The 21,678-nt window shown below is 47.1% G+C and overlaps 1 protein-coding gene across 2 annotated transcripts in view; it reads right to left on the reverse strand.

Annotated features, from left to right (window-relative positions):
- Positions 1-21,678, reverse strand: part of VAV1 (vav guanine nucleotide exchange factor 1) — a 606,828-nt gene that overhangs the window by 457,053 nt on the left and 128,097 nt on the right. For both annotated transcript variants that reach the window (XM_086963789.1, XM_086963790.1), the window contains exon 2: positions 20,223-20,339. In XM_086963789.1, the coding sequence (XP_086819915.1) occupies positions 20,223-20,339 (117 nt within the window). The remainder of the gene's footprint in view (positions 1-20,222; positions 20,340-21,678) is intronic.

Raw genomic sequence — 21,678 nt, forward strand, 5'->3', positions numbered from 1 at the left:
GGCATAGTGGCTGCAACAGGAAACGGTTCAAATCGTACGGTGGTGAATTTACAATAACCAATAGCAACATTACCTTTTTTTGGGGGGGGGGGGACTGAGTTTTTGGACCGGGGCTCGGCGGGCATCTTTGGAAAGTACCAAACCCAAACAGTTCTGAAAACTAGACACCCGGGGGAGTCCAGGGAGGTATGGCATGCGTGGATCCCCCAATGTTTTCCTACCCAGAAATCCCTGCAAACCATAAATTTTGGTAAAAAAAACAGTTTTCCAAACATTTTTGCGTGGGATCTCCGTGTCGACACAAATGTCCTACCACCCAGCGTTCCCCTTGATCTCCCGAGTAAAATGATACCTCACTTGTGTGGGTGGGCCCAAGGCCTGTGTCTAAGGCAGTGGGGCTTAATTTGTAAAACATAAATAATACTTTTTCAAAAGCCATTTTCGGACTGTTCTGCTTTGGGGCACCCACACAAGTGAGGTATCCTTTTACTCGGGAGAACAAGGTGAACGCTGCCATACCTCCCTGGACTCCCCCGGGTGTCTAGTTTTCAGAACTGTTTGGGTTTGGTACTTTCCAAAGAATACCACCGAGCCCCGGGCCAAAAACTCAGGTGCCCCCCCCCCCCAAAATCAAGGTTGTTTTGCAATTGGCTATTGTAAATGCACCACCGTACGATTTGAACCGTTTCCTGTTGCAGCCACTATGCCTACCCACGCAAGTGAGGTACCATTTTTATCGGGAGACTTTGGGGAACGCTGGGTGGGCGGAAATTTGTGTGAGCCCAGTGACGCCACGCTTTCCCACACAAAAAAAGTGTTAAAAAACGGATTTTTTCAACATAAATTGAGGTTTGCAAGGGATTCTGGGTAAAGGAACGTTGGAGGATCCACGCAAGCCATACCTCCTTGGAAGCCCCCGGGTGTCTACTTTTCAGAAATGTGTGGGTTTGGTAGGTTTCCCTAGATGGCCGTCTAGCACGGGGCCAAAAACCCAGGTAACCCCTCTTGCAAAAGCCGGTGGTATACCACCGGCTTTTGCAAGAGGGGTTACCTGGGTATACCACCGGCTTTTGCAAGAGGGGTTACCTGGGTTTTTGGCCCCGTGCTAGATGGCCATCTAGGGAAACCTACCAAACCCACACATTTCTGAAAAGTAGACACCCGGGGGCTTCCAAGGAGGTATGGCTTGCGTGGATCCTCCAACGTTCCTTTACCCAGAATCCCTTGCACACCTCAATTTATGTTGAAAAAATCCGTTTTTTAACACTTTTTTTGTGTGGGAAAGCGTGGCGTCACTGGGCTCACACAAATTTCCGCCCACCCAGCGTTCCCCAAAGTCTCCCGATAAAAATGGTACCTCACTTGCGTGGGTAGGCATAGTGGCTGCAACAGGAAACGGTTCAAATCGTACGGTGGTGCAGTGGTGCATTTACAATAGCCAATTGCAAAACAACCTTGATTTTGGGGGGGGGGGGCACCTGAGTTTTTGGCCCGAGGCTCGGTGGTATTCTTTGGAAAGTACCAAACCCAAACAGTTCTGAAAACTAGACACCCGGGGGAGTCCAGGGAGGTATGGCATGCGTAGGTCCCCCAATGTTTTCCTACCCAGAACTCCTTGCAAACCTTAAAATTAGGTAAAAATATCACTTTTCCAAACTTTTTTGCGTGGGATCTCCGTGTCGGCAAAAATGTCCTACCACCCAGCGTTCACCTTGTTCTCCCGAGTAAAAGGATACCTCACTTGTGTGGGCGCCCCAAAGCAGAACAGTCCGAAAATGACTTTTGAAAAAGTATTATTTATGTTTTACAAATTAAGCCCCACTGCCTTAGACACAGGCCTTGGGCCCACCCACACAAGTGAGGTATCATTTTACTCGGGAGAACAAGGGGAACGCTGGGTGGTAGGACATTTGTGTCGACACGGAGATCCCACGCAAAAATGTTTGGAAAACTGTTTTTTTTACCAAAATTTATGGTTTGCAGGGATTTCTGGGTAGGAAAACATTGGGGGACCCACGCATGCCATACCTCCCTGGACTCCCCCGGGTGTCTAGTTTTTAGAACTGTTCGGGTTTGGTACTTTCCAAAGATGCCCGCCGAGCCCCGGTCCAAAAACTCAGTCCCCCCCCCCCCAAAAAGGTAATGTTGCTATTGGTTATTGTAAATTCACCACCGTACGATTTGAACCGTTTCCTGTTGCAGCCACTATGCCTACCCACGCAAGTGAGGTACCATTTTTCCCGGGAGACATGGGGGAACGCTGGGTGGGTGGAAATTTGTTGATCCACGCAGATTCCAGAACTTTCCACCACAGAAAGGTCAGGAAAATGTGTTTTTTTTGTCAAAATCTTAGCTTTGCAAGGGATTCTGGGTAACAAAACCTGGGGGTAGGCAGAGGAGTCACCCCATCTTGAATTCCCCTGGGTGTCTACTTTTCAAAAATGTATAGGTTTGCTAGGTTTCCCTAGGTGCTGGAAGAGCCAGGGCGCAAAACTATAGGTAGTCTTTTTGTCCAAGAAGCTCAGAATTTCACTGGAAAATTGAGGTGCGACCATGTTGCGTTTTGCGCTGTTTCCGGTCGCAGCCACTATGCCTACCTACGTAAGTGAGGTACCATTCTTCCCGGGAGACATGGGGGAACGCTGGGTGGGTGGAAATTTGTTGATCCACGCAGATTCCAGAACTTTCCACCACAGAAATGTCAGGAAAATGTTTTTTTTTTGTCAAAATCTTAGCTTTGCAAGGGATTCTGGGTAACAAAACCTGGGGGTAGGCAGAGGAGTCACCCCATCCTGAATTTCCCTGGGTGTCTACTTTTCAAAAATGTATAGGTTTGCTAGGTTTCCCTAGGTGCTCGCAGAGCCAGGGCGCAAAAACTAAAGGTAGTCTTTTTGTCCAAAAAGCTCAAAATTTCACTGGAAAATTGAGGTGCGACCATGTTGCGTTTTGCTCTGTTTCCTGTCGCAGCCACTATGCCTGCCCACGCAAGTGAGGTACCATTTTTCCCGGGAGACATGGGGGAACGCTGGGTGGGTGGAAATTTGTTGATCCACGCAGATTCCAGAACTTTCCACCACAGAAATGTCAGGAAAATGTGTTTTTTTTGTCAAAATCTTAGCTTTGCAAGGGATTCTGGGTAACAAAACCTGGGGGTAGGCAGAGGAGTCACCCCATCCTGAATTCCCCTGGGTGTCTAGTTTTCAAAAATGTATAGGTTTGCTAGGTTTCCTTGGGCGCTGGCAGAGCCAGGGCGCAAAAACTAAAGGTAGTCTTTTTGTCCAAGAAGCTCAAAATTTCACTGGAAAATTGAGGTGCAACCATGTTGCGTTTTGCGCTGTTTCCGGTCGCAGCCACTATGCCTACCCACGCAAGTGAGGTACCATTTTTCCCGGGAGACATGGGGGAACGCTGGGTGGGTGGAAATTTGTTGATCCACGCAGATTCCAGAACTTTCCACCACAGAAATGTCAGGAAAATGTGGTTTTTTTTGTCAAAATCTTAGCTTTGCAAGGGATTCTGGGTAACAAAACCTGGGGGTAGGCAGAGGAGTCACCCCATCCTGAATTCCCCTGGGTGTCTACTTTTCAAAAATGTATAGGTTTGCTAGGTTTCCCTAGGTGCTGGCAGAGCCAGGGCGCAAAAACTAAAGGTAGTCTTTTTGTCCAAAAAGCTCAAAATTTCACTGGAAAATTGAGGTGCGACCATGTTGCGTTTTGCTCTGTTTCCTGTCGCAGCCACTATGCCTACCCAAGCAAGTGAGGTACCATTTTTCCAGGGAGACATGGGGGAACGCTGGGTGGGTGGAAATTTGTTGATCCACGTACATTCCAGAACTTTCCACCACAGAAATGTCAGGAAAATGTGTTTTTTTGGACAAAATCTTAGCTTTGCAAGGGATTCTGGGTAACAAAACCTGGGGGTAGGCAGAGGAGTCACCCCATCCTGAATTCCCCTGGGTGTCTACTTTTCAAAAATGTATAGGTTAGCAAGGTTTCCCTAGGTACAGGCAGAGCCAGGGCGCAAAAACTAAAGGTAGTCTTTTTGTCCAAAAAGCTCATAATTTCACAGGAAAATTGAGGTGCGACCATGTTGCGTTTTGCTCTGTTTCCTGTCGCAGCCACTATGCCTACCCACGCAAGTGAGGTAACATTTTTCCCGGGAGACATTGGAGAACGCTGGGTGGGTGGAAATTTGTTGATCCACGCAGATTCCAGAACTTTCCACCACAGAAATGTCAGGAAAATGTTTTTTTTTGTCAAAATCTTAGCTTTGCAAGGGATTCTGGGTAACAAAACCTGGGGGTAGGCAGAGGAGTCACCCCATCCTGAATTCCCCTGGGTGTCTACTTTTCAAAAATTTATAGGTTTGCTAGGTTTCCCTAGGTGCTGGCAGAGCCAGGGCGCAAAAACTAAAGGTAGTCTTTTTGTCCAAAGAGCTCAAAATTTCACAGGAAAATTGAGGTGCGACCATGTTGCGTTTTGCGCTGTTTCCTGTTGCAGCCACTATGCCTACCCACGCAAGTGAGGTACCATTTTTCCCGGGAGACATGGGGGAACGCTGGGTGGGTGGAAATTTGTTGATCCACGCAGATTCCAGAACTTTCCACCACAGAAATGTCAGGAAAATGTGTTTTCTTTTGTCAAAATCTTAGCTTTGCAAGGGATTCTGGGTAACAAAACCTGGGGGTAGGCAGAGGAGTCACCCCATCCTGAATTTCCCTGGGTGTCTACTTTGGAAAAATGTATAGGTTTTCTAGGTTTCCCTAGGTGCTGGCAGAGCCAGGGCGCAAAAACTAAAGCTAGTCTTTTTGTCCAAGAAGCTCAAAATTTCACTGGAAAATTGAGGTGCGACCATGTTGCGTTTTGCGCTGTTTCCTGTCGCAGCCACTATGCCTACCCACGCAAGTGAGGTACCATTTTTTCCGGGAGACATGGGGGAACGCTGGGTGGGTGGAAATTTGTTGATCCACGCAGATTCCAGAACTTTCCTCCACAGAAATGTCAGGAAAATGTGTTTTTTTTGCCAAATTCTTAGGTTTGCAAGGGATTCTGGGTAATAAAACCTGCGGGTAGGCAGTCGAGTCACCCCATCCTGAATTCCCCCGGGTGTCTACTTTTTAAAAATGTATAGGTTTGCAAGGTTTCCCTAGGTGCCGGCAGAGCTAGGGTGCCAAAACTACAGGTAGGCACTTTGCCAAAAAAGGGTCAATTTGTAACTGCAAAATTTAGGTGTGAGCACATTGCATTTTGCGCCGTTTCCTGTCGCAGGCACAAGGCCAACCCACACAAGTGAGGTACCGTTTTTATCGGGAGAATTGGGGTAATTCAAATTTGTAAATTAACTGTTATTACCCATTGAGCTTTCATGCATTTCTCCCTTTTAATGAAACACATTGTGTTTAAAAAAACATATTTTTGAAAAATGACCAATAATTCTCATGCTAGTATGAGTATTCCCAATTTTGAAAATTAGCAATTATATACTGTTTCTGAACTCTATAATTTGTACCCAATTCAGAAATACATAGGTGACTTTCATGCAGATTTTTCCATGTATACATTTTCCAAAACAAAGTGCTCTATACCCGGTAAATGAAAAAATACCATTGCAAGTTGCTGCTCAGTTTTTGGATCTGGGTTCATCGGGTTCTTGGTGACACTACAAGTCCTATATATCCCCACAACCAGGAAGGTCTAACGGACGTAACGGTATATTGCTTTCCAAGAGCTCTCAAAATTAGAAAAAGTTATAGGTGAAAACGTTGAGACAACAGGCTGTTTTTTTTAACAAATTTTCAATTTTTTCGAAATTTAACTGTTAGTTTCTATAAAGAAACCTTCATGGATTTAGACAAATGACCCCTTTCAGAATTCAGAATTTTGTGTACTTTTCGAAAATGTACAGCATTCCAGCATCCATTATTGCTTTCAAACTCTTTTCTACCATTAACTGGAAGGAGGTAGAAAGCTCTAAAAATAGCAAAAATAGGCTATGTCACAGAAAAATGCCAATACTGTGTGAAAAATGTCGGTTCTCTGACAAAAGACTGTCATTCCCTAAAAGCTATGAAAATGGAGATTTCAGCCCCACAAACCCTTTTTTGATAACTTTTTTAGGGAAAAACCCAGAGGCTTTCATTTGCAGCCCGTTTTTCCAATTTTTTTAAAAAAAACAAAAAAAACACTATATTTTGGTTACTTTCTGGGACCCCTCCAAGAAAATTCAGAAACCCTGGGCACCTTTGGATTCCACATGATGTTGGAAGAAAAGGACGCAAATTTGGCGTGGATACCTTATGTGGTCAAAAAGTTACAGGGGCCTAAGCGCGCACTACCCCAAATTGCCAAAAAAGGGCTCAGCACAGGAGGGGAAAAGGCCTAGCAGCGAAGGGGTTAATCCCTTGGGCGCGGCCGCGATTCTGCGCCTGTGCTGCAGTTTTAAAGAGTGGGCGGGTTCATGACGGCAGTCATCAGCACTCGCCCACCCTGATGCATCACAGCTGGGGGCCGTCATCAGCATGGAAGGGGGTAATTTGCTAAAACCCGACAAGCATCAAAGTATGAGTGCATGTTTGGTAGTTAAATAACTGGCAATATACCATTTCATGACTTCATTTAATCTCAAAAGACAAAATAAATATGGATAAATACCAATAAGGTTTCCAAAAAATAAAAATGGATAAATACAGACTGAAATGGTAAGAAAAACATAAATACCATAAAACCGGGTCCCCTACTCATAATCCTCTTAGGAGCATTGGATATAAAATAATGCTCGTTTCTTACACATAATCACTTTTACTTAAATTGTATTTTTTGTTCCTCCTTCCTGAGACAATGTTTTGCTTTTTGTTAAAATATTTGCTTATGTTATGAACACTGCATGCTCTCTCTCAACCATGGGCTTGATTCTAAGTCGCATAGAGTGAGGTCTCAAAGTGAGATATTGTCCTGCCGCTTCTGAGTAGACACAAGTGGACTCGCACCTCGGTTCTTCTCTATGTTTCTGCACAGAGATTTCAATCTGTGAGTAGATACATATCCAGAATCGGGAATGAACATGCAAGAAAGGGTCTTGCAATTGCCCTATGATGTACCTCATTTGATGCTCCAAACTCAGAATTGCAATCTACAGGTGTGAGACTGCTAACCAGAAACTGTAATACTGGACCAATTATTGTTGTATCCCTATAATATGTAACTTGCTTTGGGGCCCATGTGGATTTATTTGTAGTGATAATGAGAGGGGGGTCTTTGAAGAGGTTCCAGTACACATCATTATATTAACCCCTTCAATGCTGATGACGAGCTCAGCTCGTCATCAGCCACGGGGGGCGTGTGCGGATGACGAGCTGAGCTCGTCATCTAATGCGGCTTTTGAAAAAAAGCAGCGTAGCACGAAAATAACCGCCGCAGCGATGCGGTTAATCTAGGTCCCTCTTTCCTTTTGGAACTACTTTTGGTGGGTATTCAGTGCAGATCAAAAATTCAGACTCAAGTGATTGCTCAATTCCCCAAACTCTTGAGAGTTCCTCCCCCTGTTTTACCCAACTCTCAGATGACTGTTCCCGGTTCCCGGTTCCCATTTCCAGGTAGGGTCTTCCCCCAGTATGCATTTCTTGGGATACAAACTGTCCACCATACTATAGGCACCACTTCGATCCAAGCTCCAAACTCAAACTCTACCCAATTCACACAACATTCTTCTCAGGGAGACTTCAGCAACATCCATCATCCAGGCTACCAACTCACTCACACCAGGCACTACTTTGGTAGCCAAGCCCTGCCCATGCACACCATCAGAGTAAACTCTGGGCACCTGTCAATTACCCCATCCAACACTGGGCTGTAGTAAAGCATAATATAACAGCACTCTATATGGCATGCATTCCTGCCTGTGTCAAAAATATTGTATCTACCATATCGACGTAACCACTGCTTCTCGGGGTTTATCAAAGTAATAAGATGTGGAGTTAAGAATATTAATTATACACTCAACTTGACTATGTAAAGACAGACAATACAGTGGATACAGTATTTGTGTACGTTTATATTATTGACCACAGCATAGTGCCATATAGCCAAACAGCACTGCAACCCAAGGGGATCTCCAAGACCATGCATTCAGTCCACATTCACCTTCTTAGTAAGGACCTGAGCACCAGCGGCATAACAGTTACAGTTTAAAATAAATTGAAGTTTTAGCATGCCTGTAATTGCATATTTTATCATCTGTTTTGTGTTTTAAACTTGTGGTTTTCCCTGCCCATGGTTGCTTCCATTTAACGTGTTGAATTGTGGGATTTGCAGTCCAACCTATGTAGTTTGTCCTTCTCATTCCTTGGTGACAATTCTGTTTTCCCTCCAAATTTCTCCTTTGCTCTGTGCTAAGACCTGTATGTTAAAACAGCGCACTGCCAGCCACCATTTTGTGTTCACACGTCAGTGAAACCAGCCCCCCTGTCTCCCCCCGCCCCCCAGCAACAGGGATTTCCTACATCAGAGTCTGCTTCTGTGAGCTGTTTAAACTGTGTTTACTAGGGCCTGTGCAATTCGTTTTTTTTCCCAGCAGAGGGAGTAAAGTTTTATACAAACAGTATTGTTAGATTTCAAGTTAGTGAGGCCCTTACCTGCTGAAGTGTGGATTGAGCCTGTTGGTCTCCTAGGAGATTCTGAACAAGAGAAGCAGTTTCCAAATCCCTGGCTAGCAAACCTTGTATGAGGTTGCTGGTCTGCTAGTGGTTGGTACATGTCTAGACTGATTGGTGGTTGTATCTGGTGTTTCTATTGGATTAGGGTTAATGTCCTCATTGGTTGGGTATTTGAGAGTTCTGATTGGTTTCTGGGTCTGTGATTCAATCATTGTAGGGTTGGGGCTAGGGTTATGATTTCAATTGGAAGTAGGGACTAGGGCTTCCTATGTTATTGGTTGTTGGGAGTAGGGTGGGACTAGGGCTAGGGTTAGACCTTTAATTGGAAGTAGCGATTTTGGCTTCTGGTGTGATTGGGTGCTGGGCTAGGTGTGTGACTTAAAGTAGGGTTAGGCCTTCTATTGAAAGTAGGGACTAGGGCTACCTGTGCCATTGGTTGCATGGACTTGTTTTGGGACTACTGGTAGACCTAGGGCCTTTATTGGACGTAGAGATCAGGGGTTTTGAACTGATTGGGTGCTTGGACTAGGGCTAAGATTGGCTGTAAGGTCCTGGTCTCCTATTGGTTCTAGATGTTAGGGCTAGTGTTGTGATTGGATAGTGTTAGGGCTAGGGTTCCTATTGGCTGAAGGGGGTCACCTGATTACTGGGGCTATAAAAGGGCAGGGTTAGGTCGTCTCAGCCAGGGCGTCGTGGCTAAGGGTAGAGAGGACAAGGACAGTTGCCTGTTTGAGCCTGTTAAGGGCAGAGAGGACAAGGACAGTTGCCTGTTTGAGCCTGTTCGAGACTGGTCGGAACTAAGGCCAGAAATGCTGCCCTTTTTCTCATTTAGCAATACCCAGCCCATACCATCCACATCCACAAACAGAGCAACACACTCACACCAAATGTACACCACGCACAACACTATGCACAGATTAATGTACCAGCATGCACTACAAACTCAACCAAACCACATCTACACACCCTACTATCCCAACTACCACACATATCCACCATCATCTACAAACAGTACACAACTCTATCCTATACCACTAACCAATACACTCATCTCTAATACAACGCCAATCAACACCATACATAAGTACATCCCATTCGGACACTCTCCGTGCTGTAATTACACCTAACAGACCACCTTTTATCACTAACAAACATATAATTATCCTTCCATCAGTTGTCCAACAAACACCCTCCTCTCATTTCTACCATAATAACACTAACGCACAACACACCCACTGCACACCACCACACTTTATAACTCTTGCAAGATACCAGTCTAAGATAAACACTCTCACCTCTACTTCATTCCCTCCTACACACAACATACACTCAAATCATAAACACATCACCACCCCCTCTACGTCACAACCTCCTCTCACAAAAAATACTACACAACCAAATCCATTGCATGAAACATATACATCGGCACCCTTTTTCACTACTCCTCAAAAGCAAAACATATCACACACACCAGCACAACAAGATATTCAAAGCGCAACACCTCATAATACTTACCATCACAAAATACAAACATATACCCACCTTTCAAATCACACAAAGTAACAAACTCCAATGCCAAGCTTTCACTCTTCCACCACACCTAACACAGATACAGCAATACAGCACCTCTCTTCTAACCGCCTCTCATCCATTGGACAATTTAAAACATTACTACATGACCCACATGCTGCACCACCTACCCTGACTCATACACCGTCTGCCTTAAACACACGACAAAAATTTAAGCAACATGCCACATCTCACAACTTTGCTTCCCCATGTCTACTTCACAACAATGTTACACCACAAAAGCAACACAGCAATCCAACAGCACTCTATATAAATGCAATTAAAATACAATACAATGTGTGTTTGTGTGCGTGCTTTTGACCTACATCTGGGCGTGTCTTTCTGAGTTAGGGAGACTCACCTAGACAACAAAAAATATGTATGGAAATGCTTAAGATTCCAGAATCACTTGTAATTACTCTGGCCGCATTCCAATACATTGTTTTTTTTAAACCTGCTTGTATTGTTACAGTCACGATCACTCCACATTGTCCATTCCAAACGGTTTTTTTTTCTATTAAGTTTCCCTAAGCAGTATTAGTGTGCCCAGGCTAGAATCCTTGAGGTCACCCTGCCACAGGATTCAAGTTACTCCTCACTGATGAGGCCTTCAACTAACAAGGCCAAAAGATGGCGCTGTTGCTTAAGTTTCATCACAGATACAACCCTGGCAGTTCTGACTGGATTGTGCTCCTTAGAGCACGACCCCAAAAATGGACAGTTCAGTGAGCAAAAAAGTAGGCACTTGAATGCAGTCCAGGGAAATTACCTGTAGCTGAGATTAAATTCAGCATTCCATCCATTACATTTTGTTCTTCTTTCCTGGACACTTGAGGCTGCTGCTACATAATTTGAATAACAATGCCATAAGGGAGCCCAAGGGCACAGAGGTCTCAATTGATATTCACAAGCTCAATCAAATTGTGGCACCGGTTTACTACTAGGGTTGTCACATGGTCGGCATTTTACCAGCACAGCCAATGTTTTGATGTCAAGGATTGTAAAAAATTAAGAAAATCGCCATTTGAAATGTATACTTCGGACAGTGAATATAGAAAGTTATTACTTTAAAAGTATTTTCGAGCTGACTGTAATATCCCTAAATAGTTATTAATCGGATGTAGAAGTTCCATGCTAAAAAGAGAACACATAGGATTTTCCACAAAATCTCGATACATTACTAACTCCAGGCCATTTAAAGAATCTGAAAACATGAAAAAATGGGTGCTGTGTTTTTTTTCAGCGAGAAAAGTGACAGCAATATTTAGTAGATTAGTGGAAAGCCTTTGGTATCCAGTTGTAGAGGGTGTGAAAAAGGCGTTCGAGATAGGGAGTGCCCTCCTATACAATCGGAAGTTTAACACAATCAGGGTCGGACTGGCCAAAAGGAAAGTCAGGAAGTGCCCAATGGGCTGGTCTGACAGATCAGTGTTGGTTGGATGGTTTTTAGGTCTCGGCCTAGCATACACTGCGCAGCAGTGTCGCTCAGCCGAGAATCCATGTTTCTTAGAATGGGGGCTTGAACCCGCCCCTCTTCTCCATTGGCAGGCTTCCTAAACGGAGGCCAGCCATTGGTGGAGAGGGGCCTCACTCCGTTCAAGCCCCGTCCTTTTAGGATTCGGGGGTGTGCTTTTTGCAGTTTTCTCGCCGGGACGTCATCCGTCACTCATCTGCAAAAACCAGGGCCCCGAATGTGAAAATGGCGCCGCTTTTGTGACGCCATTTCTGCCCAACCGCCGCTGGAAGAAGTCGAGAAGCTGCCAAGTCCTCCAGTGAGTGCTTGCTGTCCTGCCCCTTCGTTGCTCGTGCTTGCTGTCCTGCCCCCCCCCTCGTTGCTTGTGCTTGCTGTCCTTCCCCCTCGCTTGTGCTTGCTGCCCTGCCCCCCTTGTTGCTTGTGCTTGCTGTCCTGCCCCCCACGTTGCTTGTGCTTGCTGTCCTGCCCCCTCGTTGCTTGTGCTTGCTCCCCTGCACCCCCTCGTTGTTTGTGCTTGCTGTCCTGCACCCTTGTTGCTTGTGCATGCTCCCCTGCCCCCGTTGCTCGTGCTTGCTGTCCTGCCCCCCTCGTTGCTCGTGCTTGCTGTCCTGCCCCCCTCGTTGCTCGTGCTTGCTGTCCCCCCTCGTTGCTTGTGCTTGCTGTCCTTCTCCTCGTTGCTTGTGCTTGCTCCCCTGCCCCCCGTTGCTCGTGCTTGCTGTCCTGCCCCCCTCGTTGCTCGTGCTTGCTGTCCTGCTCCCCCTCGTTGCTCGTGCTTGCTGTCCTCCTCCCTCGTTGCTTGTGCTTGCTGCCCTGCTCCCTCGTTGCTTGTGCTTGCTCCCCTGCCCCCCGTTGCTCCTACTTGCTGTCCTGCCCCCCTCGTTGCTCGTGCTTGCTGTCCCCCCCCCTCGTTGGTTGTGTTTGCTGTCTTGCCCCCTCGTTGCTTGTGTTTGCTGTCCTGCCCCCTCGTTGCTTGTGCTTGCTCTCCTGCACCCCCTCGTTGCTCGTGCTTGCTCTCCTGCCCCCCCTCGTTGCTTGTGCTTGCTGTCCTGCCCCCTCGTTGCTCGTGCTTGCTCTCCTGCCCCCCCTCGTTGCTTGTGCTTGCTCCCCTGCCCCCTTGTTGCTTGTGCTTGCTGTCCTGCCCCCCCTCGTGTCTTGTGCTTGCAGTCCTGCCCCCCTCGTTACTTGTGCTTGCTGTCCTGCCCCCTCGTTGCTTGTGCTTGCTCCCCTGCCCCCCCGCCCATTGCTCGTGCTTGCTGTCCTCCCCGCCTCGTTGCTTGTGCTTGCTATCCTGCCCGCTCGTTGCTTGTGCTTGCTCCCCTGCCCCCCCCCGTTGCTCGGGCTTGCTGTCCTGAAACCCCCCCCGTTGCTCGTGCTTGCTGTCCTGCCCCTCCCCTCGTTGCTCTTGCTTGCTGTCCTGCCCGCTCGGTGCTTGTGCTTGCTCCCCTGCCCCCTCGTTCCTCGTGCTTACTCTCCTGCCCCCCTCGTTGCTTGTGCTTGCTGTCCTGCCCCCCTCGTTGATTGTGCTTGCTGTCCTGACCTCCCTTGTTGCTTGTGCTTGCTGTCCTGCCCCCCCGTTGCTTGTGCTTGCTGTCCTGCCCCCCTCATTGCTTGTGCTTGCTGTCCTGCCCACTCGTTGCTCGTGCTTGCTGTCCTGCTCCCCCTCATTGCTTGTGCTTGCTGTCCTGCCTCCCCTCGTTGCTTGTGCTTGCTGTCCTGCCCCCCCTCGTTGCTTGTGCTTGCTGTCCTGCCCCCCCTCGTTGCTTGTGCTTGGTTTCCTCCCCCCTCTTTGCTTGTGCTTGCTGGTGTAAGCCAGCTTTACGGTCAGGTGGTTTTTACAGTTGATTTACCTGATATTGCAACTTTTATGCTGAATGCTTCAGAACGGGGGGCCCTTTAACTTTAGTACCCAGGCCAATTTTTTGACCCAGCCCGACCCTGATCACAATTGATTGTCTGGTTTCTTTGAAACTAAACGTGGAACTCTGAGTAAACTCACATTTAAGGCGGCAGTGAACATCCCAAGTAACAAGCATTAAAAATGCAATAGGTCTCGCAGTGACATTATTTAGAGCTAATGATATTGTAAATGACATTGTTTTTTTGTGTGTTGTTTTTATTTTGCAAAACATAATGAAAATGAATTGTAATTTTAAATCAAAGTAAAAAGATAGTACTAAATGGCCTAATGTGATATATAAAGACTTATTGTGTCTAACTGTAAACTACATGTGTTTGGTAGAGGGCAACATATATTGTATATGTTTGTGAGTAAGATGTGTTGTACTGATGGAGTATTTAGATTAGAATGAAGGGGAAGATATGCAGATAAGGTAAGGGAATTAGGGTAGTATTGTAAATGGCTAGGCCTTTTATTTTGGGTTTTGTTTTACATATATAAATAAAACGCATATACATTTACAATGCCAATAGCTCAAACTTGCGTAACTGCGAGACCTATTGCATTGCAAATGCTTGTTTAACATAGAGGGTAAGCAAGCCCAAACTGTGTGACACGCAAGGTGTAGGAACACATGGAGAAAAATATTGCCTTTCAGCAGGAAATGGTATAGTCCAAGGGCTTTGTAAGAAATGCTAATTACTACTCCTACTCCACCACCCACTATTCCTACTCCACCACCTACTACTAGTCCTACTACTACTCCTCCACCACTTACTACTCCACCTACTACTACTACTCCTACTCCTCCACCACCTACTACTCCACCACCTACTACTCCTACTCCACCACCTACTACTAGTCCTACTACTACTCCTCCACCACTTACTACACCACCTACTACTACTACGCCTACTCCTCCACCACCTACTACTCCTACTCCACCACCTACTACTCCTACTCCACCACCACCTACTACTCCACCACCACCTACTACTCCACCACCACCTACTATTCCACCACCACCTACTACTCCAACTTCACCCCCTACTACTCCTACTACACCACATACTACTCCTACTACACCATCTACTACCACTACCCCTACTCCTAATACACCACCTACTATTCCTACTCCACCACCTACTATTCCTACTACACCTACTCCACCTACTCCTCCACCACCTACTACTCCTACTCCACCACCTACTACTATTCCACCACCTACTACTCCTACTACTTCACCTACTACTTCACCACCAGCTACTACTATTACTACTACTTCTCCTAATCCACCTACTGCACCTACTACTACTCCACCATCTACTACTACTCCTCCACCACCTACTCCTACTCCACCACCTACTCCTACTCCACCACCTACTCCTACTCCTCCTCCACCACCTACTCCTACTCCTCCTCCACCACCTACTCCTACTCCTCCTACTCCACCACCTACTACTACTCCTACTCCACCACCTACTATTCCTACTTCACCACCTACAACTACTGCTCCACCACCCACTCCTACTACTACTCCACCATCTACTACTCCTAGTCCACCACCTGCTACTACTCCACCTCCTACTACTCCTACTCCACCACCTACTACTATTACTCCTACTACTACTACTCCACCACCTACTACTCCACCACCTACTACTCCACCACCTACTCCTACTCCACCACCTACTCCTACTCCTCCTCCTACTCCTCCTCCTACTCCTACTCCTCCACCACCTACTACTCCTACTCCACCACCTACTACTCCTACTCCACCACCTACTACTCCTACTCCACCACCTACTACTCCTACTCCACCACCTACTACTACTCCACCACCTACTACTCCACCACCTACAACTCATACTCCACCACCTACTGCTACTACTACTATTACTCCACCACCTACTACTACTACTCCACCACCTACTACTACTGCTACTACTCCACCACCTACCACTACTCCAGCACCTACTACTACTGCTACTCCTACTACTCCTACTCCACTACCTTCTATTACTACTACTACTCCACCACCTACTACTACTCCACAACCTACTACTACTACTCCTACTCCTACACCTACTACTACTCCACCACCTACTACTATTACTACTCCTACTACTCTTATTCCACCACCTACTACTCCACCACCTACTCCCACTCCTACTCCTCCACCTACTACTACTCCACCACCTACTACCACTACTCCTACTCCACCACCTACTACTACTACAACATCAATTACTACTCCTACTCCCACTACTCCACCACCTACTACTCCTACTCCACCATCTACTACTCCTACTCTACCAACTACTACTACTTCACCTATTACTACTACTCCTACTCCACCTACTGCAAATACTCCACCACCTACTACTACTCCACCACCTACTACTCCACCACCTACTACTACTCTTAGTACTCCTACTCCACCACCCACTACTCCTACTCCACCACCTACTACTACTCCTACTCCACCTACTACTACTCCTGCCCCACCACCTACTACTACTCCTACTCCACCACCTACTACTACTACTACTCCACCACCTACTACTACTACTACTCCACCACCTACTACTACTCCTACTCCACCACCTACCACCTACTACTACTCCTACTCCACCACCTACTACTCCCACTCCACCACCTACTACTTCTACTCCACCACCTACTACTTCTACTCCACCTCCTACTACTCCTACTCCATCTCCTACTACTACTCCACCTCCTACTACTCCTTCTACTCCATCACCTACTACTACTCCACCACCTACTACTACTCCACCTCCTACTACTCCTTCTTCTACTCCATCACCTACTACTACTCCACCACCTACTACTACACCACCTACTACTCCTACTCCACCACCTACTACTATTACTCCCACTCCACCACCTACTACTCCTACTCCACCACCACCTACTCCTACACCACCTACTATTCCTACTACTACTCCACCACCTACTCTTGCCCCTCCTACTCCTCCTATTCCTTACTCCTACTACTCCTACTCCACCACCTACTACTACTCCACCACCTACTACTACTCCTCCTACTACTCCACCACCTACTACTTCACAACCACCTACTACTTCACAACCACCTACTACTCCTACTACTTCACCACCACCTACTACTCCTACTACATCAGCACCTACTACTCCTACTACTACTTCTCCTACTCCACCTACTACTACTCCACCACCTACTACTACACCTACTCCACCACCTACTACTCCACCTCCACCACCTACTACTCCACCTCCACCACCTACTACTCCACCTCCACCACCTACTCCTACTCCACCTACTCCTCCACCTACTACTCCTACTCCACCACATACTACTTCTACTACTACTCCTATTCCTACTCCACCGCCTACTATTACAACTACTACTACTACTCCTACTCCACCACCTACTACTCCAACTACTCCTACTCCACCACCTACTACTCCACCACCTACTACTCCTACTCCTCCACCTACTACTACTCCTCCTACTATTCCTACTCCACCACCTACTACTCCATCTACTACTCCACCACCTACTACTGGTGGTGGTGGGTAGGGTGCTGGTGGGTATATTGGCAGTGGGTAGGGTGGCGGTGGGTAGGGGTGGAGGGTGGCAGTGGGTAAGGGTGGTGGGTGGTGGTGGGTAGGGATGGTGGTGGGTAGGGTGGTGGGTAGGGGTGGTGGGTATGGTGGTGGGTAGTGTGGTAGGGTGGTGGTAGTGGGTGTGGTGGTGGAAGGGGTGGGTGTGGTAGGGGTGGGTGTGGTGTGGTGGGTAGGGTGGTGATGGGTAGGGTGGTGATGGTGGGTAGGGGTGGTTGATAGGGTGGTGGTGGTGGGTAGGGTGATTGTGGGTAGGGTGATGGTGGGTAGGGTGGCGGTGGGTGGGGTGGTGGGTAGGGGGTGGGTAGAGGGGTGCGTGGTGGTGGGTTTAGTGGTGGTAGGTAGGGTGGAGGTGGTGGGCAGGGTGGTGGTGGTGGGTAGGGTGGTGGTGGTGGTTGGTAGGGTGGTGGTGATGGTGATGCTTAGCGGTGGGGGGTAGGGGTGGCGAGTAGGGAAGTGATGGTGGTGGGTAGGGTGGTGGGTAGCGTGGTGGTGGGTAGGGTGGTGGGTGCATACATGCATTACATGAGGACACATTCATTTTTGTTAGGCACAGGTGTTTAACCCCTTCCATGCTCATGACGGAACGGTTCCGTCATGGTTCCATAGGCCCAATGGAACGTTCAGCACCGGGGGGGAAATTCGCGCAGCACAGAAGGGGTTAACTGATTTTCCCAGATTCACAGGAAGCGTTGGTTCGAGGCAGCGCATGCGCACCGTCTAGAGTCAAGACCTAAAAATGAGTTAAAAATGGCACAAAATTTTAATTTTTTTGTGGGAAATTATCATGGGAAACTCGTATTATTTTCCAGCCAGGAGACCCAATTATTACACCCAAGCCCCAAACAATTCTGACACGGGGTGAGCTAATGCTATATTATAAACACCCATGTATGAAATACAGAATTTTGCGTTTCCCTGCTCCGGCTCGAAAAATCTGGAGACTCCCGGCTGAATCGGATCTATTGGCACGTCTGCTTTCATCCCTTCACTTGTGCACCCCCACAGCACCTCTGCCCCCATCTCTCATCAACCCCACCCCTCAGTCTCAATCATTTCCCTTCAGCCACTGCCGCTTACTTCTCGTTTCTGGGTCGAGTCTGAAGCCGAATACTTTGAATCCCAGCAGGGTCGGCTCAGCCCCTCATCCTTTCGGTGTCGATACAGCGTGGCCTTCCCTTGGGTAGCTGTACCCTCCCCCTCCTGTTTCCAATGATTTCGAAGGTTACCCGCTAGTGAAAGTGCGTGCATCATCGAGTGACCCTCGTACACGCGCTTCGCCCTCCCCAGACCCTCCTTTACTCATCTTTTCACCTCTCTTTACCTCCTCCTCGCGTTCATCCCCGCTCCCTTCTTTTCCGTTCTTTTCCTTCCTCTCAGTCCATGGCCCTGTTGTTCCCCCACTTGTTCCATTTCTCCGCGTCGGGCGGTGTTAATCTTTTTACACCCCTCCTCCTTCCCTCCCACTTCTTGTTCTCCGTTACTTTCCTCCTCTCGGTCCTCCGTCCTCCCTCAGACTCTTATTTTCACTTCGCAATCCTGCTCTATTTTTTTTGTACGACCTCTCCCCCATGTTCCTTCTTCACACTGTCTCCCTTTCTCCTTTCATTCCCGTACGGTTTCGTCCTCTCCCTTAATTTCTTTTCATCAGCCCCCCGCCCCTCCCTCAGGCCTCACACTTCCATGCTTCTCTTCTCCCCTCCTCCATGCTTCTCTTCTCCCCTTGCCTGGTGTCTCTTGCTGCTCCAGGTGTGATCTGCACTCTTCTTCCCCCTTAAATTCTTTTAATCAGCCCCCCCACCCCCCCTCCCGGCCCCTCCCTCAGTCTTCACACCTCCACCCCTTCCATGACCCAGTTTCTCTCCTTATCTCGTCTCTCGGCTCTGGCAGCCCCAGATCGGCCCTTGTGATTCATGCATCGCCAACAGCCTGTCCCTCGCAGTGCAACCACGAGTGAGGGGCTGAAATGACGGCACAAACGCAAAACTAGGCGGACGAGGCGGTGACGCAGTTACAACACTCAGACCCCTGCACCCACTCCCGGGTCGCTCATTGCAAGACAGGAAGGGCAGGTGCTACCATACCACCCAAATCTAGTGCATACGGTGCTGCTGAATGCTCTATGGTTGTTGTCCCCGGCAGGAAGTGTAAAAAGTACAAGAGAATAACCGATAACAAGGATGGTCCATCCACTGCAATGCAACAATGACAAAAAGCACAGGCACACAAAATAAAAAAAGGGGCGAAAACAGGATACTGAATCCCGCCCCTCCAGGACTCCCTGACCTGCCTCATGGTTGCCAAGGCAATATTTCTAAAAATATTGTCGTGCTACCGTAAGGCAGGTCATGGAGTCCTCGAGAGGCGGGATCCAGAGCAGACAAATCTGCTAAACAGGAGCTTTTCCCAATGGTGGCCTCCGTTTCCAGAGGTCTGCCAATGGAAAAAAAGGGGCATGGCTTCACGCCATACTGAAATCCTCTGCTCACAATATCTCTTTGCCTGCAGCAGGGCATGCCCTGCAATGCAGGCTTCGACCTAAAAACCTTCTATCCAGGAACAGCTCTCTTATTTTGCCTGCCTGACAAATGACTGTTTTGATACTAAGACTTCAAACGGAAGATTAGAAAAATATCATACACATCAAACCATAAAACGACATAAGCAAATACTGTTCAAAGAAAAATATTCTACCTTCTGAATTTATAAAATATCACCCAGGCCATCCCAGAGCCAGTGCAAGCCACTGTATAAGTAAAATATGCATAAGAAAAAAAGTGGAAGTTCCAATTTTAGGTAGCGAGCATTTCAAGCGAAACTAATAAATTAATGCAGTAATGACAGGCTGCAACCACAAATTCCTGTATTCCGAAAAATACTTTAAGTGCATGATTAGTAAAACATTATCCACACCTTTTAATTCTAGGACACGTACCCATATTGAATAAGAAAAAAATATTTTGTAAGGTGGATGTTGTAGGTGAAATTGAAATGATTAGACCCACCTTTCCGAAGTCGCGAACATCAAAGAGGTCGAAGGCTTCGAAGAGTTCATTCTTCCTCAGACTAAACTTGTCGCAGCAGGTGGAAAGGAAAGTACGAATATTCTTTAAACACAGGAACTGGGATTAAAGAGAAGAGAAGAAGGTGGTTAGATCGTAGACAATTATGTCCTCAGCCCAAAGAGTCCATCAAGTCTTCCAGAACACCAGGGAGTCTCTGGACTCTCACAAACTCACTGATATCTTCCCACATTCCCCTGAAAGAGTAACAGTTGACTCCAGACCCTCCCGAAATTGACAGTTCACTCGAAATCATAAGTAAAGTGAAAACGACTACACACGTCACTGAAGAAAGACCCGGGCCTTCTTTAAGATTTGACTGGCGTGCGACACCCTGGCCAGATTACCGTCCCCCATTTCTAGAGATTACAGCTGATTCTGTGGTGATCTCTGTGCCTTCATAGGATGGAGGCTTTGAAGGCCCAAAAAGTTTGGTGTGCGTCTGCCATTTTTCTGACAGCTGTGCACCAAACTTTTTTGTTTTTCAGCAACAAACTCCAAAAGTAGGAGTTTGCTTCAGAAAAACAAAAACGATGTCTCCCACACCCTGGGAGTTTTCTCCCAGAGTGTGGGGGTCATTATTTGTTCCTGTTTGCAACCACTAGGTTTTACCTGGCGGTGACATACAGAAAAAACGTAATCAGATTGCCTGATCCAAATAGGGTTGGTAGTCTGATACTATTCTTCTACTGCTCCTACTCCATCAGAGTACGTGTTTATATATAATTCACTGCCTAATGGAGATTCTATCAACACAGAAGCACTCTGAAAGACATCAATAACTGGAAAATAGCTCTGCTAAATGGAAAACAGCCTTCACCATGCAACCGGAACCACACAGTGCCTTTACAACGTGGGCACTATAACGAACACGCCTTTAACACGCGTTTCTTTACCACAAAAGTCATTACATCGACTTGCTTTAGAGAACACGTTTTGGACTGCTGTTGGATTTTTAGTCCAACACCTGTTGCACAGACTGGAGTTGGAATAGTAAATTATACAATTTCAAAGTCCAGCGCTTCCCTAAGGCAAGTCGTTGTAACAACTTGTGTGGTAAAGGAACATGTGGTAACAACTTGTTTGTTGCATTGCATGCATTGTAAAGGAATGTGTGGTAAAAAGCATGCATGTTTCCGATATACAACCCTGATAAATAAACAACCACCAGACAACTTCAGAAGTCACAACTACAGTCAAATCTCCCTGAGTGTAATATCAATCACGACAAAACCTCAGTGAAATATTGAGAGATATTACTCCCATTAAAGAATTCCATCAGTCACCACCAATCCCTTTGACAGCTTTCTTTCACTCCAAAGATTCCATAGATATTTTTAAAGTAAGGCCCACGCCTTCCTGAGGGAGATCCTGGTCACAGTCAAACTTCTGTGCTGGA

Source organism: Lissotriton vulgaris, chromosome 1_1 (genome assembly GCF_964263255.1).
Source record: "Lissotriton vulgaris chromosome 1_1, aLisVul1.2, whole genome shotgun sequence".
NCBI classification, from domain to species: domain Eukaryota; kingdom Metazoa; phylum Chordata; class Amphibia; order Caudata; family Salamandridae; genus Lissotriton; species Lissotriton vulgaris.